The sequence below is a fragment of the Loxodonta africana genome, chromosome 7 (genome assembly GCF_030014295.1).
Source record: "Loxodonta africana isolate mLoxAfr1 chromosome 7, mLoxAfr1.hap2, whole genome shotgun sequence".
Lineage (NCBI taxonomy): Eukaryota > Metazoa > Chordata > Mammalia > Proboscidea > Elephantidae > Loxodonta > Loxodonta africana.
The window spans coordinates 25,502,078-25,524,003 of record NC_087348.1 but is presented as its reverse complement, the minus strand read 5'-3'; the positions used below and the strand labels follow the sequence as shown (position 1 = coordinate 25,524,003).

General features: G+C 35.6%; 2 protein-coding genes across 2 annotated transcripts; both read left to right on the top strand.

Moving 5' to 3' along the window:
* The first annotated feature begins 574 nt into the window (after nucleotides 1-574).
* LOC100665664 (olfactory receptor 8K1-like) lies at nucleotides 575-2,046 on the top strand. The gene has a single exon (XM_003423116.3). The coding sequence runs from the start codon at nucleotides 695-697 to the stop codon at nucleotides 1,685-1,687; it is 993 nt and encodes a 330-aa protein (XP_003423164.3). The 5' UTR covers nucleotides 575-694; the 3' UTR covers nucleotides 1,688-2,046.
* An 11,574-nt stretch (nucleotides 2,047-13,620) lies between these two features.
* On the top strand, nucleotides 13,621-17,604 carry LOC100665380 (olfactory receptor 8J3-like). The gene has a single exon (XM_003423115.3). The coding sequence runs from the start codon at nucleotides 16,598-16,600 to the stop codon at nucleotides 17,543-17,545; it is 948 nt and encodes a 315-aa protein (XP_003423163.2). The 5' UTR covers nucleotides 13,621-16,597; the 3' UTR covers nucleotides 17,546-17,604.
* The last annotated feature ends 4,322 nt before the right edge of the window (nucleotides 17,605-21,926 follow it).

The window sequence follows — 21,926 nt, the reverse complement described above, 5'->3', positions numbered from 1 at the left end:
CTAAGTTAAAAATATTATAACATTTATCTTTTGCAATGAGTTAAAAAAAATCCAAATATGTAGTGAGAAGTTTTGAAACAGATATTTAATGGTCGGAGGTTTCCTAATCACTGTGTGATATTTTTTACTCCACCAACAGTTTGGAAAATCACTTCATACCTTTCTACTTTAAAAGCTGTGATGATTGGCAATAAGGTGAGATATCTGGTTTAGGTACAGATGTTGGTTTTACAAAATATTTGAAATTTTTAGAAAGCTGAAATATAATTTATAGCTTTTTTGGCATACTTAAAATGACCTTGGTCAAAAGAAGTAGTCACAGTAAAAACCTATTGCCGTCAAGCAGATTCCGACTCATAAAGACCCTATACGGCAGAGAAGAACTGCCCCATAAGGTTTCCAAGGAGCAGCTGCTTGATTCAAACTGATGACCTTTTGGTTAGCAACTGAGCTCTAAACCACTGGACCACCAGGTCTCCAGGTCATATTAACTGCATCAAAACAATCATTTCATAATACCTTCTCCCTTTTTAATTATACTTTAGCAAAGCTTCAATGAACCTGTGTGTATGGTTTTCGTTTGGTGGAGGAAGGAGTCTCCATTTAAAATTTGTGACAAAGAAATGTCTCTATATCTCATGTATTATGTTTTAAGTTCCCTCAGGAGATAGCATCTCAAGCATAATAACAACTGATGTTATATCTCACACAGGTAACTAAGATGAACCAAATGGAGAAACACAATCATACGGCAGTGACTGAGATAAATGAATTTATTCTCACGGGCATCACTGACAACCCTAGGCTGCAAGTACCACTCTTTGGAATCTTTTTCTTCATATACTTGGTCACAGTGGTAGCCAATCTGGGCATGATTGTCTTGACCCATTTGGACTCCAAGCTACACACTCCCATGTACTTTTTCCTTAGGCATTTGTCTATTACTGATCTTGGTTACTCCACTGTCATCGGTCCTAAAATGATGGTAAACTTTGTAGTACACAAAAATACAATTTCCTTCAATTGGTGTGCCACCCAGCTAGCATCCTTTGAGATTTTCATCATCACTGAACTGTTTATTCTGTCAGCAATGGCCTATGATTGCTATGTGGCCATCTGCAAACCTCTTCTCTATGTGGTCATCATGACAGAGAAAGTGCGCTGGTTGCTGGTACTTACTCCCTATCTCTACAGCACATTTGTGTCCCTATTTCTTACAATTAAGTTATTTAAATCATCCTTCTGTGGCTCGAACATTATCAGGTATTTTTACTGTGACTGTCTCCTTCTGATGTCCATGCTGTGTTCTGACACACACGAATTAGAGTTGATCATTTTGATCTTTTCAGGCTGTAATTTGCTCTCCTCCTTCTTGATTGTTCTTGTATCCTACACGTTTATTCTTGGGGCCATCCTCAGAATGAATTCAGCTGAAGGAAGGCATAAAGCCTTCTCCACCTGTGGCTCCCATCTGACAGTGGTGGTTGTATTCTACGGGACACTATTGTTTATTTACTTGCAGCCTAAATCCATCCATACATTTGATATTGATAAAATGGCTTCTGTGTTTTATACTCTGGTGATCCCTATGCTGAATCCATTGATCTACAGCCTAAGGAACAAAGAGGTAAAAGATGCCATAAAGAGAACATTAAGTAACCGATGCAAAATTCTCAATATATTTTAATATTTGCTTATGAAGGTGGGTCCAGCAACCTTTGGTATTAAAAAGTGAAACTATTTTATCAGTTGTTTTTTGTTTGTTTTTTCTGAACAAAACACTTGGTCTTGTATCTCCCCATACTCTTCATCTTCACTTCAATAGATATAAATATTGTAGCCAGATAATACCCCAAGTAATTTGTAAAGTCATAATGCAACCCTCCATTATTTATAAATAAGAGAAATCATATCAAATTTGGGTTAAATGTAGGCTTACAAAGATAAATTAGCGTAAAATATCCAAAACGGAGCAACATTAACCAGAAATTAAGTATTATATATTTTATAGTGGTCACTGGATATTAAAGATAAGTAAGGTTGAACCCTAAAGAGTATGTACACTAGACAAGAAGCAGGAAATAAGTAATAAGTATTCATTACACAAAACGAAAATTATGTTTCAAGAATGTAGGCTAAATGCAGAAACAAAATATGTCCCCTCAGGCTGTGGTTTTCAATCAGGTCGATTTAATATTTTATATCTCAAGGATGGAATGAGAATCGGGAATAGTTCTAATTACGAGACGTGAGAAAAATTTTGAATAATTCTAGATCAGCCTGGATAGATCCTTACACTATAGTCTCTTCTGGTTTACGTGAGCTTCCAAATGAACAAGCTGACTTAAAGTTTGCAAACCAAGTTAAGTGATTTACCTGGTCAGTTAAAGGAGTAGTATCAGTATATTTTGAAGTCGTTGGCAGTGATAACACAGCAGAAAGATAACTGATACACTCTATCATTAACTGTGTTTCCATTGTGACTATATTGTCTACTTCATGAGCTTGTATACACAGTGATCTTACCTTCTGTGCACTCTGCTAACACCGTGATTATTTCACATGTATACTCGCTTAGCAAATAAACCATTTCCTTACACTTTAGTGTTTTCCTCATCATTTGAATAGGCATTCTCAGATTTTTAAAACATATTTACTAACTGCATGGAGCTTGTTTTAATCTGCCCTAATATTTAAAGTGAACATTTAAGAAATTGAATCAGAATTTGAACCAGTGACTCTTGATCCCAGACCCACGCTTTTTCTTTATTTTTTTCTGCTTCTTTTAGTGTACTATATTTTATTAACAACATAAATTGAACATAATTAAAAAAATACAAAACTACATTCCCAGTCAAATCAATTTTGTTTACCATGGTATCTTCAGATCCTGTCCCTCAGCATGGTTAATATTATGAACAATTTTTATTTTCTACAGTTATATTTTATGTCATATTGCACAGATTTAACCTGTATTTTTTTCTTCCTCAAATTATATCATCCCCATCACTTTTTACAACCCACAGAGAAAGTTAAATATCAATAGCATTCTCCAACATCATACATCTCAAATGTACTTTAAAAATAGCAGGCAACCTCAATTTCTCCACAACTTGCTTTTCTTACTTAAGACTGAATCATCATCATCATCATCATCATTGTCATCATCCTCATTTTTCTTGGTCAACAAATATTAAATATTTTTCATTTTTAACACCAGCATACAACCGTGGAGCATAGCTCAATCACTTTGTATTTAACCAGTTCTTGATTTATGGAAGCTTGATTGGCTGAAGCTTTTCTTCTCTTTTTTTGCTACTATAAAAAATAAAAAAGTTAAAAAAAATGCTCTAATAATCAGTCTTGTGCTTATAACGTAGTACATGAATGCTTTTTATTTCTAAAATATATGTGTAAGGACTCTTCCACATTCTAAAGATGTGTTAGTGGGTAATTTTTTTTCACTTATATACATAATAATATAATTTTTTTTCAAAAATCCCAGAAAAAAGTGCTACAAATTGTGATTTTATCCAAGTACTATTTTTTTTTTACCCATCTTCCACAAAGTAACACTAACATTTACTGATGAATCTTTTTCTTTGTGTGATGGAAAAAGTGTACAGTGAAAATAATAGTGCTTGACATCAGCTACCTGATATCACAGAGTCAACCTAATGGTTCTCAAAGATCCACTTCTTTCTTTCAGAAATTTTGCAGCATTCTAGACCTCATGGGACAGAGCTATTGTTCTTTCCTTAGTTGGCATAAAGCAAATATTCTAATTATAATTTGAATGATGAACAGTTCAGAAATAATGTTGCCTGTCTACATGGGTATTTGCACATTGTCAAAATGCTTTCCAGCTTTAGAAATTTTAGCTTTCTTTTCATTATTTTCACTCCATATGCAATTGATGTCTTGATTCACAAAGAATTTTTAGCTAGGAAATTGGACTGTATTGTATTAATGCTTAAATAGAAAAAGTTGCAAGGTTCTAATACTGGATTGAATAAACTCAGCCACCATTAATTTCTAAAAACCCTCAAGGTTGGTTTTTTACATGTGCTAAGTAATGAATTTCCCTAATTTGTATTCTCTTGTTTCTTTATTCAGCAGTAAGACACACTCTTCAAGCTATTTTTCTAAAAGTATTCAAATTTTCCATATGGAACAGGGAGCCATTTTGGCTCTAGGATATTGGAGAAGGATGGCATAAAAGCCAGGCTTATCACTTTTAACATTTTAGCTTAACCATGCAAGTGATCCATCCCTAATTTCACACTATAGGGTTGAAACCAAGATATAACTTTTAACAACACTCTATTTTAAGCTAGGGGTAAAATTTTAATACTAAAATAACATAACTGTTATAACATATGGCTGTTCTCAGAGCAGGTAGGCCTAGACTTAGTCTCAAGGTATAAAACAAGCTACTCTACTCCATATCTGACTTGAGGTCTGTTCCCATATTCTAGAGGCAAAAGACTCAGAATAGCTAAACCAATCTTGAAAAAGAACAATATTAAATACTCATTATCACTGAGTTGATTCCAACTCATAGCAACCCTATAGGACAGAGGAGAACTGCCCCCATAGGATTTCCAAGGAGCAGTTGGTAGATTTGAACTGCTGATCTTTGGTTAGAAGCCATAGCTTTTAACCACTGCATTTTCCCAGCTCCACATACTTATACACATTGTCTTCAAAATTTCAAGGTAGTATAGTATTTTGTAAACATAGATAAATAGTGGAACAAAATAAAGAACCCAAAACATAAGGCCTTATGTATGTTCAAATGATAATCACCCAAGAATCTAAAGTAATTCTACGAGATCTAGAATTAATATAAATATCCTCCTAAAATTGATTAAAAAAAAAAAACACAATGCAAATATACAAAAGATGTGTACAGACACCCTGCCAAAGAAATGTTAATGACCAGTAAACATTAAAAAAAAAAAAAATCCAACGCCCTTATCCATCAGGGAAATTAAATTACAATGAGATGCCACTTCTTACCGACTAGGTTGGCTAAAGTTAAAAACACTGATATTACTAAGTATTGGCTGCTACTTGCAGCTCCTGGAATTTTCATGCATTGCTGGTTGGAGTGTACAGTGGTATAAGTCACCTGAGAAAGCAGTTTGCCAATTTCCAATAAAGCAAAACATATAACTACAATGTATCCCAGGAATTCTCCTCCTGGATTCTTACCAAAGAGGCATGAAAAAAATATACCCAGAAAAGAACTGGTACATTAATGTTCATGATGTCTTTATTCTTTATAGTGTAAGCTAGGAATATTCTGGTTGACTATCAATAGATTTTTAAAAAATGAACAATTTGTGGTATATTTGTACAACAGAAAACTACTCAACAGTAAAATTGAATGAGCTTCTGCTACAAAGCCATGTGAAAATTTCAATAATATTAAGCTGCACAAAAGAAACCAGACACAAACATACAGTATTATTGCATTCATATAAAGTTCTAGAATAAGTAAAACTGATCAATGGTGATAGAAACCATATCAATTTTTAAATTTTGACCTGAGACACAGTGTGGGAGAATTTACTGCAAAGAGACATTGAGGAACTTTCTGGGATAATGGAATTACTCCCTTGATTGGAGCAGTAGTAACAAGGTGTCACACTGGTCAAATCCCAGTTGTGTGCATATAAATCTGTGGATTTTATTATACTTAAATTACACCTAAGTAGCTCTCATGGTTCAGAGGTTAAATGATGTACTGCAACCAAAAGTTTGGTGATTTGAAGCTGCCAGTGGCTACATGGGAAAAAAGACCTGGCAAACTGCTTCCATAAAGATTACAGCCTAGGAAATACTATAGGATGGTTCTACTCTGTCACATACAGTTGCTATGGACAAAACCTTACAAAAACAGCAACATATTGGAGAGAGAGCCAAGATGGTGGAATAATCAGATGCACTAAGCCACCATGCCGCAATAAAGATCCAAAAAGACTAGTAAAACAGATACAGATGTCAATCCTAGAAACTTGAATCTTAAATGAAGGGAGAAAGTATTAGATTTTAAGTCACTGAGAAAAGGAAGAAACTGATAGAAAATGGGAAAGAATGGTGATAGGGAGTGGAGTTTCCAGATCAAAAAGCATGACTCAGCATTGCCATCTTGAAATTAATCCACCAACCCCACACACAGAAAGGCTCCACCACAGAATTCCCAGTAGGAGATAGAGATTGAGAACCAACAAGGTCAGACAACAATCTGAATACAGGACACAGGTCAGTATCAGCCAAATACAGACTTGGAAAGGAACTCTCAATGATTAAAAAAAAAAAAAGATTCAAAACAAGGAACTAGATCATCAATGTGTAAATGACAACAATGTCAGAACAGCAAAAGGGGAAATACATGGTGTAGATGTGGAACTTTGTAATGGATAGGAAATCAAGGTGCTATCAAGTAATAAAACACTGGTTCAACTTAGGAAGAGAAGAGTAAATTTCAAGGTAACCACAAAGAAAGTTAACAAACCTACTCATCAAAATAAAGAAGAAAAACACAAAGTCTCTGTAAACACAAAATCTACTGTAATGAAAGAAATGAAAGGAAATTTTACAAACAAAAGGAACTCAGCACAGAAGAGTAAGAGGAACAAAGAACATGTCAGCATCACCAAAAAAAAAAAAAAAAGCACTACAAAATGACAGCAATAAACTCACACCTATGGATAATTACACTAAATGTAAATGCTTAAATGCACTCATAAAGACAGAGAGTGACAGAATGGATTAAAAAAAAAAAATGACCCAACAACATGCTGTCTACAAGAGACACGTCTTAGACACAAAGACAAAAATATATTAAAAATCAAAGAATGGAAAAAAAAATGTGTATCAAGTGAATAGCAATCAAAAAAGAGAAGGAGTGGCAATACTAATCTCAGACAAAATAGACTTTAATGTAAAATCCATCATAAAAGATAAGGAAGGACACTATATAATAATTAAAGAGAGAGGCCACCACAATGACATAACCATAATAATTAAAGGACATATTGGTAAAGGACAAAAAACATCTAGAAAGAAACTCGCAAAGATACAGAAGATCTTAAGGCAACAATCAATGGTCTTTACCTCATAGACACATGTAGAATACTCCACTCAATAGCAGCAAATTATACATACCGTTCAAATGCACATGGAGCATTCTTCAGAATAGACCACATCTTAGGCCAAAAAGCAACATTTAACAAAATATAAAACACTGAGATAATACAAAGCATCTTCTCTGATCAGAACATCATAAAAGTAGAAATTAATAACAGGAAGAAAAAAAATCAAATACATGGAAATTGAACAACACCTTGCATTAAAACCACTGGGAAATGGAAGAAATCAAAGATGGAATCAGAAATTTCTAGAATTAAATGAGACTGAAAATACAGCATACCAAAACCAATGGGGCACAACTAAGGCAGTGCTCAGACAAAATGTAAATAAAAAAGATCATAAGAGAGTACTATGAAAAATGGTATTCCATCAAATTTGAAAATCTAGAAGAAATGGACACGTTTCTAGAAACACACAACTTACCTAAACTATCACATATTGAGGTAGAAAATCTGAACAGACCCATAATATGAGAAGAGATTGAAAAGGTAATAAAAATAATAAAACTCCTAATAAAAATGTCCTCACTCAGATAGCTTCCCTGGAGAATTCTACTAAAATTCAGAGAAGAACTCACAGCAGCACTACTCAAACTATTTCAGAACACAGAAAAGGAAGAGATACTTCCAAATTCATTTTATGAAGCCGGCATAACCCTGATAACAAAACCAGGGACAGACACCACAAAAAAAGAAAATTGCAGACCAGTATCTCTCATGAACATAGATACAAAAATTCTAGCCAACAGAGTTCAGAAACATATAAGAGCAAAGAAAAGTAATACACCACGACCAAGTGGGATTCTTACCATATATGCAAGGATGGTTCAGCCTTAGAAAATCAATCAATGTAATCTACCACATTAATAAAACAAAAGAATCACATGACCATCTCAAATGACACAGAAAAGGCATTCCATAAAGTCCAGCAACCATTCCTGATAAAAACTCTCGACAAGATAGGAATAGAAGGAAAATTCCTCAACATAAAAAAGGGCATCTATAAAAAAATGACCTATGAAGAACTGACACTTTTGAATTGTGGTGTTGGTGAAGAATATTGAATATACCATGGATTGCCAAAAGAAAGAGCATATCTGTCTTGGAAGAAGTACAACCAGAATGCTCCTTAGAAGCAAAGATGGTGAGACTACGTCTCACATACTTTGGGCAAGTTATCAGGAGGAATCAGTCCCTGGAGAAGGACATCTTGCTTGGTAAAGTAGGAGATCAGGGAAAAGAGAAAGATCCTCAACAAGATGGACTGAAACAGTGGCTGGAACAGTGGGCTTAAGCATAACAATGATTGTGAGGGTGACACATGACCAGGCAGTACTTCTTCTATTGTACATACCCTCACTATGAGATGGCACCTAACAATGACAACATAAAAAACCAACAGCAAACAACATTTTCAAGAGAAGAGAGGCAGAAAACATTCCCCTCTGAGAATAGAAACAAAACATGGTTGCCCTTTATCATCACTCCTATTTAACATTGTGCTGAAAGTCTTAGATGGAACAATAAGGTAAGAAATAGAAATAAGAACATCTAAATTGTAAGGAGGAAGTAAAACTGTCCCTATTCACAGATGATAAAATACTACACATAGAGAACCCTAAAGACTCCACAAGAAAACTACTGGAACTAATAGAAAGATTCAGGAGAGTAGCAGGATACAAGATAAATGAATCCAAAAATCAGGTAGATTTCTATACACCAAAAAAGAACTATGAAAAGGAAGTCAAGAAAGGAATACCATATATAAAACCAAAACAAATCTCATTGCCGTCAAGTCGATTCCTATTCATAGAGACCTTATAGAACAGAGTAGAACTGCCTCATACCATTTCAAAGGAGCACCTTGTGGATTAGAAATGCCAACCTTTTGGCTAGCAGCAGTAGCTTTTAGCTCTCAACCACGGTATCACCAGGGCTTCACTTCTAAGAGCCTCTTTCCTTTCCATATAAAGTTGGTGATTAGTTTTTTTAAAATGCTGCAGATGATAACCAAAAGATTGGCAGTTCGAACCTACCAGGTGCTTTTTGGAAACTGTATTTAATTTAGGGGCTATTATAAATTAAATACCATTTATAATAGACCCTGAAAAAATAAAATACTTAGGAGTAAATCTAACTAGGGATGTAAAAGACCTATAGAAAGAAAACAACAAAACGCTACTGCAAGAAATCAGAAGAGAGTTACATAAAATTGAAAAACATATCATGAATAGGAAAATGCAAGATTGTGAAAATGTAAATTCTATCCAAAGCAATCTATCAGTACAATGCAAACTGGATTCAACTACCAACAGCATTATTTAATGAGATGGAAAAAAACTAATTACCAACTTCATATGGAAAGGAAAGAGACCTTGAGAAGTGAAGCATTATTGAAGAAAACAAAAAAAGTAGAAGGCCTTGCGCTACCTAACCTCAGAACCTACTATACAGCTACAGTAGTCAAAAAAACTTGGTCCTGGTACAACAACAGACACATTGACCAAAAAATTTAAATCCATCTACCTATGGCCACCTGACCTTTGAAAAAGGCCCAAAGTCCATGAAATGGGGAAAAGACAGTCTTTTTAACAAATGGTACCAGCAAAACTGGATATCCATCTGTAAAAAATTGAAACAGGACCCATACCTCACACTACATACAAAAACTAATTCAAAATGGATCAAAGACCTAAATATAAAACCAAAAACTATAATAATCATGGAAGAAAAATTAGGGTCAACATTAAAAAAACCCAACAACAACAACAACAAAAATTAGGGTCAACATTAGGGGCCCTTATATGCTGGGTAAACAGCATACAAACCATAATTAACAATACACAAATACCAGAAGATAAGGCAGATAAATAGGATCTCCTAAAAATTAAACACTTATGCTCACCAAAAGACTTCACCAAAAGGATAAAAAGAGAATCTACAAACTGGGGAAATTTTTTAGCTATTAAATATCAGATAAAGGTCTAATCTCTCAAAATCTATAGGAAAATCTAACACCTCTACAATAAAAAGACAAATGATTCAATTAAATAATGGGAAAAGGATATGAACAGACACTTCATCAAAGAAGACATTCAGGTGACTAACGGGCACATAAGGAGATCCTCATGATCACTGGCCGTTATAGAAATGCAAACCAAAACTACAATGAGAACATCTCAACTGACATTGTTGTCATGAATCAAAAAAAACAGAAAATAAAAAATTTTGAAGAGGCTGCAGGTTAATGGAATTCCTATGGACTGCTGGTGGGAATGCAAAATGGTACACCATTTTGGAAAACGATATGGTGCTTCCTTAAAAACCTACAAATAGAAATATTACATGATCCAGCAATCCCACTCCCAGAAATATAACCCAGAGAAATAAGAGCTGTCACATGAATAGACATATGCCTGCCCACATTCATTGCAGCATTATTCACAATAGCCAAAAATGGGAACAACCTAAGTGCCCATCAAGAGATGAGTGGATAAAAAAAATATGGTACATACACACAATGGAATACTATGCAATGATAAAGAACAATGATGAATGTGCAAAACATCTCACAACATGGATGAATCTGGAGGGCATTATACTGAGTGAAATGCCAATCACAAAATTATAGGTGCTATTTGAGACCACTATTATAAAAGCACATGTGTGCAAGGAAAAACACTAGCTAGATGGTAGATAAGTTGTAACTTTGGTGAAGGGTAAGACGGTACACAATACTGGGGAAGTCAGTACAACTTGACCAGGTCAAAGTCATAACAGGTTCACAGACATATCCAAATGCCCTGAGTTCAGGGCTGGGGACCATGGTCTTGGGGGACATCTGGCTCAGTTGGCATAACAGAGTCTATAAACAAAATGCTCAACATCCAACTGATATGAGTGGAGACTAGGGTCTTAAAAGCTTGAGATCAGCCATCAGATATACATCTACTGGTCCCATCCCAGCTGGAGCAAAGGAGAATGAAAGAGACCTAAGACACATGGGAAAGATGAGTCCAAAAGACTAAAGAACCACAACTGCCATAACCTCACCTGACTGAGCCCAGAAGTAGATAATTCTCTGTTACCACCACCAACTGCTCCGGAAGGGATCACAACAGAGGGTCTCGGACAGAGCAGAGAAAAATGTAGAACAAAATTCAAATTCTAATTTAAAAAAGACATGCTCTGCTTGTTTGACAAATACTGGAGAAACCCCAAGAGTATGGCCCCAGGACACCCTTTTAACTCAGTACCGAAGTCACTCCTGAGGTTCATCCTTCAGCCAAAGCTTAGAGCCAAATGTGTCTGTCAGTTTGTGGTACTGCGGTGGCTTTTGTATTGCTGTGATGCTGGAAGCTTTGCCACTGGTATTTCAAACACTAGCAGGGACACACTTGGTGGGCAGTTTTCAGCTGACCTTCCAGACTAAGACAGACTAGGAAGAAGGACTTGACAGTCTACTTTTGAAGTGGCCAGTGAAAACCTTTTGAATGGCATATTTCATACTTCGTCTCTTATACTTTAAGCATGTTATCAGGAGGGACCAGTCCCTGGAAAAGGAGATCATATTTGTAGAGTTTCAGGGAAAAAAAGGAAGACCCTCAAAGAGATGGATTGACACAGTAGCCGCAACAATGAGCTCAAGCATAACAACAATTGTGAGGATGGCACAGGACCGGGCAGTGTTTCATTCTGTTGTACATAGGGCAACAATAAGTTGGAACTGGCTACATGGCACCTAACAATAATGACAACATAGGGCCAACAATAAGACACATGAGGGGCACACTTCATAGTTTAATCATGTATGTGAGACTAATGGGCACACCAGCCCCAAAACAAAGAGAAGGCAGGAAGGGACATGAAAACAGTACTAATGGAAAAAGAGAATCTGGGGTGGAGAAGGGGAGAGTGTTGACACATCACTGGGTTGGCATCCAATGTCACAAAACAATTTGTGTACTACTTAATGAGAAACTAATTTGCTTTGTAAAATTTCACCTAAATCACAATTAGAAAAATAAATACCAACAAGTTATACCTTAATAAAGTTGTTTTAAAATAGAAAATTGTAGCTTGATCATCTGAATAATATTCTTATTTTGTTTCTCAGAAACTTTGTCCAAATTTCTAAACAATCTAAACAACAACAAAAAAACCCGCTGCCATTGAGTCGATTCCGACTAAAAGTGACCCTATACAACACAGTAGAAGTGCCCCATAGGGTTTCCAAGGACAGCCTGGTTGGTTCAAACTGCTGACCTTCTGTTAGCAGCTGTAGCTCTTAACCACTACGCTACCAGGGTTTCCAATCTGTATAAAATTTTAAAGACTATATAACATATATATGTTCATAATTTACTTAATAAGTTTCTATGGTATATAGTTAATATTTTCCCAGTATTTCACTATATTGAACCATGATCTTGTACAGGTTTCCATTTGTATATTTTAGTAACTCGTATTACTTCTGCAAAGCAGATTTCTAGAAGTGGATTTTATATGCTAATGAAGATACACATTTTTTCAACTGTTTTTGGACCTTAGGCAAAAGGTTTAGAATGACTATGTTTATGTTCCTCAGTTCATGGCACATTTTCATTATTAGTCCAGGCAATGCCCCTTATGCCTCTCCCTCCTTTATTTTTAATCCCACTTCAACATTATTCCTTTATCCAGTTATTTCTGCCACTACCAAGTAAACATCCCAGTTACATTAAGATGGTTGTGTTTGTTTTCTTACTAAATGAACATTACTGTTCTCTTGCACATGAATTTATACTTTATATAAATGGCACAATGCCGTATATCTTACCTTCCAGTTTTAAATTTAAAGCCTGCAGTGTCACAAATGGACAATCTCATGATAAATAAAAAAAAAAAAAGGAATTATTGTTGTTCAGAAGACTTAAGCCAAGAAAAGAGAATTGTCTCAGTAACAATTCTATTCTCCATAATTCTATTAGCCATGACAGCAATAAAATATATTTAAAATCTTCAGTGTTAAAAAAAAAAAAATGAGTATCTCCAGAAATTTAATACTCAAACAGAAGAAAAAAACTTCAATTTTAAATACTGCATTTTACTCTTCTCCAGTAGTTATCTTCTGGATAACTACCTTTTTCTCACCTGAAATACAAGAGTAAAGAAAAAAGAATATTTTTATTAAATTAAGGTTGTTTTTTGGAGATTGTTTCCTCTACTTTAGTTCATTTCTTAAATTAATGATTATGATAATTGTGTTCTTTTAGGTAAAAGAGGGGCAGAAAAATAACATGGAGTGACATAATGAAAATATTATTGGTGTCAGACTGACTACATAGGTATACAGATTAAAAACAAACAAACACATCATCTTTGAGTCATTTCCAACTCATAGCAACCCTGTAGAACAGAGTATAACTGCCCCACAGCATTTCCAAAGAGCAGCTGGTAGATCTGAACTGCCCACCATTTGGTGAGCAGGGCACTATGCCACCAGGGCTCCAACATAGTGTGTTAAAACTTGACTGTTAGACCTTTCATTCCTAGACCTTCTGTACCCGATGTTTGCAATAGTCAATCTCTGAATTCAAATGAGTTACTTTGGGAAATAGACTTTAATCACTGTGTCCCTTAGATGCCATGGAGTTTCACTCACTCAATAATGTAGGCCCAGGCTACCTTTGGGGCCACTTTGTTGCAGGTCTTGTTAAGGAACCAATCCCTGGTGGTCCCTTCCCCCAAGGAGATCTGAACATTACCTGTGCTTCAGAGATAAGGTCTCAAAGCTTATGCCCACCACTTCTCACTAAGAACCAGAAGCAGGTTTTCCATTAGAGGTGGGTAGAAAATATTTATCTCATTTACACATAATGGGCTTTAAAATATCCAAAGCCTATATCTTAACATGAACCGTTTCAATTCACTTTTTGGAAAACACTGGGTATTAAGTATAATTCAATAATATAATGTTTAAAGTAAGGTTTGTTTCCAGGCTGTGTAACTCTTCTGGGATCATAGGCTGTCAAATATGATACACGAATACTAGAATCTCAAAAACAAAGGGTTGACCCTCAGTGAAAAAGCCTTCGGATTGGTTGAAGAACATATTAGGAATTTTTGGCTATATATAACAAAAATCAAAACTTGAGATAGATGATTAAAAAAATACTGTATCATCACTGTTTTGGATTGAATTACGTCCCCCCAAAGTATGCGTACCCTAGCTGCATAGTGGTTAAGTATGCGTTGTAAAGCCTAACCTCTGTGTCTGTGGTTCTAATCCCATTGGGAATGGGTTGCCTTTGCTACCTAATGAGGCAGCATTAGTGTAATGTGTGTCTTGAGTCAATGTCTTACAAAATAAAAAAGAAGCAGATTAGCAAGCAGAAATGGGGGAAGACAGATGCCAAGGTACAGGGAGATCTCCAAGGAGCCAGGCAATAAAAGATGAAGAGACAAGGATCTTCCCCCAGAGCCAATACAGAGAGAGAAAGCCCACCCCTAGAGCCAGGACCTTGAATTCGGACTTCTCAACACCTAAACTGTGAGAAAATAAATTTCTGTTTGTTACAAACTTCCACTTATGGTATTTCTGTTATAGCAGTACTAAATAACTTAGACAATGACATAGATTTAAGTTTCTCAATTATCTACAGTCTAACCACACCTGTGCTCTTAAATATTAGCTTCCCTAAATGGTTGCTTGAATGTCTCATAGGCACCCAAAATGTAACATGCTTTTCATTTTGATCAACTCCACCTTAAACCAGTTTTGTCTAATATTCAGAATGTATCGTGGCCATTCATCTAGTTGCAAAAGCCAAAAACACAAAAGTCTTCCTTAATCTATCCCCATCTCTCATTCCTTCATATGTCTCTCATATAATTCACTGTATGAATTATGGTAAAGAGGGCATCTTGTTTTTATGCTTCTCTGTCTGTCAAATTTACCTCCTTCTTGCTGTCGTCAGCTCATCCACTTTGAACCAAGCCAACACTCTTGATGACCAGTAATCTCATAGCAGTGTCTTGCCTCTTTTTTTTCTCCAAATCTATTATCTTCCTAACTGCCAAAATGATACAGTAAAACCTGCGAAAGTCGAAACGTGTAAGGCGGAAACCTGTCAGAGAAGAAAAACTCAACACTAAAACGAGGTAAAGATTCTTAATAGAGAGCAATGCTAAGCACCCTGTCAAAGGCAGAAATCTCCAAGTCCCAGAAAACTAAGACAGTCCTTCGAGTTCTGGCTTTTGCAAGTTTTACTGCATTTTTAAAACTTAAAGCTGATCATTTTACTCACCTAAATCAAAACTTAATTTTAATCATTAGATAAGGAGCTATGGTGGGACTTCTTTGAGTCTGGTTACCACCTCTGGAACTCTCAATTGTGACTGGGAAGGGACTCTAATTGCCTTAGTTAGGGCAGGTGACCATCCCTGAAATACACAACTCTAGGAAAGTATTTAGGGTATTATAATAACATGCTGCTTCTTCGGCACATATATGTCATATGTGAAAAAAAGATCAAGATGCTAAAAATTAAGTTTATTCTTCATATTCATCACACTGTGTTTTTATTCCTAATCAGTAAATAAAATAGCAATCCAAAATAAAAAAACATAGTGGAAAAAATATGAGAAATTGCACAAACTTGAGAGCAAGAACAAGGTCATGAAAGAGAAGGAAAAAGTAATGTTACACAGTAAATTACAATGCAAGCTTTATAGAAGTGATTTTAAAAAATTGATAGTTATCATTAAAAAATAAAACTAAGGACAGTATAAGTGATCTGAAAAATAAATCTGAAGACATACCTCCATACATTTTTGTCAGAGGTAATGAAATAAAAAATGAGGAAAAAAAAAACATACCATCTATGCATAACAGAATTAGCAAGATCAACATAAATCTAATAGAAATTATAAAAAGATAAAAAAGAAAGACTACAGAGGATGGGTCAGGGTAGTGGTTAGAATTGTCTATTCTTAGCAAACAGCAGGAAAACTTAGATTAAACATCACAAGGAACCATTAAATTATTTGGAGATAATTTCTCAAGCCTTTCTTATATACAATTGGGAGAAATATTAATTGTAGTTTAAAACATTTGCAAGTAAGTAAAATATTCAAATTTTAGTAATAGTGCATGAGTTTGGATCATCTGTTTAATTTCCCATACTAGTAGTTTCTCTGTCCCAAATGATTATGAAAAAGTATAGGATAAAAATAAGTTTATGATCCATGGGAGAGTAAAGTTGAAACAATGCCTAGATTGTTTTTTATCAGAACTAGAGTCTTGAATTTAGTAACTGACAGAATAATACATGATTGAAGAAAATCTCAGCAAGGAATTATCCTAGCCATCTAACAACAGTCACAGAAAATAATTCCTTGAAGTTTTAACTCCTTTTCCTTTCATTCTTCCAACAGGTGAATTTCCACACTCTTACATGGCTCCTGAAAATCTCACCGGGGTGACGGAGTTCATTCTCATGGGAGTCTCAGACCGTCCTGAACTTCAGCTCCCTCTTTTCTTTGTCTTTCTTGTAATCTATGGGCTGACTGTGGTAGGCAACCTGGGCATCATCACCCTCACCAGTGTGGACTCTCGCCTTCAAACCCCCATGTACTTTTTTCTCCGACAGTTGGCTATCATCAATTTTGGCAATTCTACCGTCATTGCCCCTAAAATGCTGACCAATTTCTTAGTAAAGAAGAAAACCACTTTTTATTATGAATGTGCCACCCAAATGGGTGGGTTCTTGTTTTTCATTGTAGCTGAGGTTTTCGTGCTAGCTGTGATGGCCTATGACCGCTATGTGGCCATTTGTAACCCCCTGCTCTACATGGTGGTGGTATCTCGACAGATCTGTCTTCTGCTGGTATCCATAGCATATGTCTATGGCTTTTCTACAGCTATCGTGGTTCCTTCTTGTGTATTCGCTATGTCTTACTGTTCTTCCAATGTTATCAACCATTTTTACTGTGACATTGTTCCCCTGTTAGCATTGTCCTGTTCTGATACTTATTTCCCAGAAACAGTAGTCTTTATTTCTGCAGCTACAAATTTGGTTCTCTCTGTGATTATAGTTCTAATATCCTATTTCAACATTATCTTGTCCATTCTCAGGATACATTCATCAGAGGGAAGGAAAAAAGCCTTCTCCACCTGTGCTTCACATATGATGGCGGTCACAGTGTTCTATGGAACGCTGCTATTCATGTATTTGCAGCCTAAAACTGACCATTCATTAGATTCTGATAAAATGGCTTCAGTGTTCTATACACTAGTGATCCCTATGCTGAATCCTATGATCTACAGCTTGAGGAATAAGGATGTGATAGCTGCCTTCAAGAGATTCCTGTCAAACCCATGCTATTCCTTTAAACCAATGTAATTTTAGACTATTTTGGTAAATGATAAAATGTTAATGTAGGTTGCAGGTTATTAGCATAATGGAAATTTTCATATAAATTGAATCATACAATAATAGTCATTTGTGTCTGGTTTCTTTCATTCATTTTATTTATTTTGTTGCATTTCGTTCATGTTGTAACATGTATCAGAATTTTGCTCCTTTTTAATTTTAATGGATGTACTACATTTTTATTTATTTATTTAGCATTAAATCAACACTTGGATCATTTCCAATTTTTAGCAATTAATGCTGCTCTGAACCTTTGAGTAGCAGTCTTATGTGATTATATAATTTTTCATTTTGCTTAGGTAGATACCTAGAAGCAGAATTGCTAGGAAATTGGTAAGTTTATATTAATTCTTTTAAGAATACACCAGAATATTTTCCAAAGTTTCCCCCCAGCATATATGAGGGTTTCAGTGTCTTCACATATTTGTCAACCTGATATTGTCAGTTGTTTTGGTTACAGCCATTTGATTTGGTGTGTAATGATAGCTTGTTGTGGTTTTAATTTGCATTTTGCTGGTGGCTAACGATTTTTTGCATCATTTTAGGTGTTTATTAGTTATGTGCATATCTTCTTTGGTAACATATCTATTCAAATATTCTACTCTTTTCAATTGGACTATTTGTCTTCTTATTACTGAGTTGTAAATGTTCTTTACATATTCTGGATACCAGGCCTTTATCAGATATATGATTTGCTAATGCTTTCTCCCATTCTGTGACTTCTCTTTTAATTTTCTAAGTAATATTTTTGAAAATCAAAAATCTTTAATGTTGATGATGTGCAATTTTTTTTTAATATGGATACTTTTTGGCATTATATCTATAAACTCTTTGCCCAACTGAGGTCATAAAAATTTCTCTCTCACATTTACTTCTAGAAGATATTATAGTTTCAATACTTAATGTTTATGCCTATAAGCATTTTGATTAAAATTATCTGTAAAGTGAAGGCCAAGGCTTTTTTTTTTTTTTTTTTTGCCTTTGAGTATCCAATTACCACAGGACCGTCTGATGCAAAGACTAAAAATTCCCCACAGAATTTCCTTGCCATTTCTGTCAAAAAGAAACTGCTTATAAATAGAAGGCTTTATTTCTTGACTCTCAGTTCAGTTCCCCTGATCTATTCATCTGTGTTTATGCCAATGACATGTTGTCTTATCTATTCTAATTTCATAAAAAAATTTCATAGCACATTTTAAAACAGAACAGGGTAAATTCCCTCACTTTGGTGAGGTTTACCAAGTTCGTCACCAAGTCATTCTGGAAGTACTACCTTTCCCCGCTCTGGGATATAATTAAAGTTGCCCTTCATAGGACCTTGATACTGCTACTTGAGTGGATTGTTTCCCTTTCCAGTCCTCCCTCCTTACCATCTCCATGATTGTTTTGGGAAAAATTTCTAATAAATTGCTTACACACAAATTTTTGTGTTTGGGGCCCCTGACTAGAGAACCCAAATTAAACATTATTATAATTTCTATATACTATATTATTTTATATTTTCTTGAATATGATGTTGTGATAAAAAATTTAATTCAAAGCATTAAAATATTTTATTGAACACCTGTTAGAATGGCTAAAAGCTGAAAACAAAACAATATCAATTAGTGGTGAGGATGTGGCGCAACAGGAACAATCATTCATTTCTGGCAGGAATACACGTTCGTACAGCATCTTTGGAAAACAAATTGGCAGATTCTCTTAAAGTTGAACATAATCTTACTATACCCACTGCCATCAAGTTGATTCCCACTCATAGCAACCCTGCAGGACAGAGTAGAACTGCCCCGTAGAGTTTCGAAGGAGGGCCTGGTGGATTTGAAATGCTGACCTCTTGGTTAGCAGCCATAGCACTTAACCACTACGCCGCCAGGGTTTCCAGTCTTACTACACCATTCAGCAATCACACTCCTAGGTATTCACTCAATTGATTTGAAAACTATTTCCACACAAAAACCTATATGCTAATATTTATAGCAGCTTTATTCATACTTGTTAAAACACTAGAAGCAATCAAAATGTCCTCCAACAGGTGAATGAATAATCAACTGTGACACATCCATAAATGGAATACTATTCAGTGATTTTTTTTAAAAAAAAGAGCTATCAGACCATGCAAAGACATGAATAGGTCTTAAATGTATATTGATAAGTGAAAGAAGCCACACTGAAAAGGGTACATACTCTGTGCTTCCTACTACATGACATTCTGGAAATGCCAAAACTAGAGAGACAATAAATTAATCAGTGTTGCCATGGGTGGTGGAAGGGAAAGGTCAAATATATGAAGCAAGAAGGATGTTTTAGGGCAGTGAATCTATTCTGCATAATACTTTCATGATGGATACGTGACACTACGCATTTGACCAAAACCCACAGAATTTTACAGCACAAAGAGTAAATCTTAATGAATTCAAACTTTAAAATAAATCATTTAGAAGGTCAGGGAATCTCAAAATGGAATGCAGAAAATGACAAGAGAATCTCACTGTATTATAAATGCATGGACCAATCTCAATGAATTGGGTGGGTGAAAAGATACTGACCAAAGTAAATTTGGAAAGAAGCAGAGTATGTTAAGACTAAAGTCAAAAGTAATTGCATATAATATTGTATTCTATTTTATAAAGTTGTTTCTCATGCAGGTAGAGGTTAACAATTCTGAAACCATTATACATGTATGCTGAAATTTAATGATGAAGTAAGTGGATGGCAGAGGATGGGGGCCAGGTTTGTCACTGTTAGAATTCTGCCTGTACTAGCTACCAGTTAGTTTGAATCATGATTGCTTTGACTCTCTTGTAGGCATAAGCTTTCAGTGTTTCGGGGTGGCAAGGTTTTTTTTAACATGGTTATTCTAACTTAATATTTACATATAATATCCTTTTATTCCTCACAACAACCCTTTAAGACATGTACTAGCACATTTTATAGATGGGGAGACTGAGAACTGAATATAGAACTCACCAGGGTCTAGGATTAACATAGCTAGAAAGTAATAGAAACAAATTCAATTCCTAAAGCACACTATTAATCAAGGTCTTTCTACTATGTTCTTCTTACTTTAATTTCCAATGTAGATTTGAAACTTGAGTTTTATATTTATATCCATAATTGTGTCTATATCTATCTATACAAACAGATAGATGTACATCTCTTTGCGATGAGATTGACCTTCACAGAAATGCATCTCATCCTACTAATGCCATTGCAACTATATGATTTTTGTCTACACAGAGCAGATAGGCCTAGACTTAGTCTCATGGTGTATAACAAGCTGCTGTACTCCATGTCTGGCTTGAGTTCTGTTTCCGTATTCTGGAGGCAAAAGACTCGGAATAGCCAAAGCAATCTTGAAAAAGAATAATATTAAAAACCATTTGCCATGGAGTTGATTCCAAATATATTAACCCTTTAGGAGAAAGTAGAACTGCCTCACAGAGTTTTCAAGGAATAGCTGGTGGATTCAAACTGCTGATCTTTTAGTTAGTAGCCATAGTTCTTAACTACTGAGCCACCAGTGCACCATGTATCTGTATATGCCAGGTTTAAAAGTTGCAAGATGGTACAGTTGTAAAAACAGCATGGGAGCAGTATCTGACCTCTTCTCACTTCCCAAGGGAAAAGGAGAATGACGACAAAGAACCCAAGACTGATTTCTATGAAACGGTGGTCAAACATGCCCCCTTTCTCCACCAGCCTTACAAATTCTGACAACAACCTTTCCTCCCATGGCACTTTCTGCTTTTCCAGCTGGATTTGATAATTCATTGCAATGGCCACACAGACCTTACAGACCATTCTCATGATTATGGGGTTTTTAGGGAAGTAACATGCTACATTTCAAGCTCAGGAATACACAGGATACAGTTTTTCCATCTGGATAGCCTCTTTTCAGTTGTGCTCACAGGTGTTCCTTTCCCTGCTGTCTTATGCTGGATTCTCTAAAGAAGCAAAACTAGTAAAGTGTATAAATATGTATACAGAGAGATTCATATCACAGAAACAGCTCACACGATTGTAGGTGTTGGAATGTCCCAAGTCCATGGATCAGAACAGAGGCTTTTCCCAATTCACAGAGCTGCAGAAGCTGGTGAATGCAAGATCAGCAGGTCAGACAGGGTTCCCACTCACCGGCTGTAAAGGGTGAGGAATCCCAAGGTTGTCAGGAAAGACTGCAGGGTTTCTCCTGATTCATGTAGCTGCAGGGGCTGGTGAACCCAAAACTGGCAGATTATGGAGCAGATCTCTTGCTCGCAGGCTGTGAAGATCATCGAATCCCAGAATAGACAGGTAAGCTGCTAGCTCAAGTCCCAAGAACCAGAGGTCAGACAAGAGGCAGCTGCTGGAT

Excerpts from the sequence above, each read along its gene's own strand:
- LOC100665664 (XM_003423116.3), top strand. The coding sequence starts at position 695 with ATGTTATATCTCACACAGGTAACTAAGATGAACCAAATGGAGAAACAC.
- LOC100665380 (XM_003423115.3), top strand. The coding sequence starts at position 16,598 with ATGGCTCCTGAAAATCTCACCGGGGTGACGGAGTTCATTCTCATGGGA.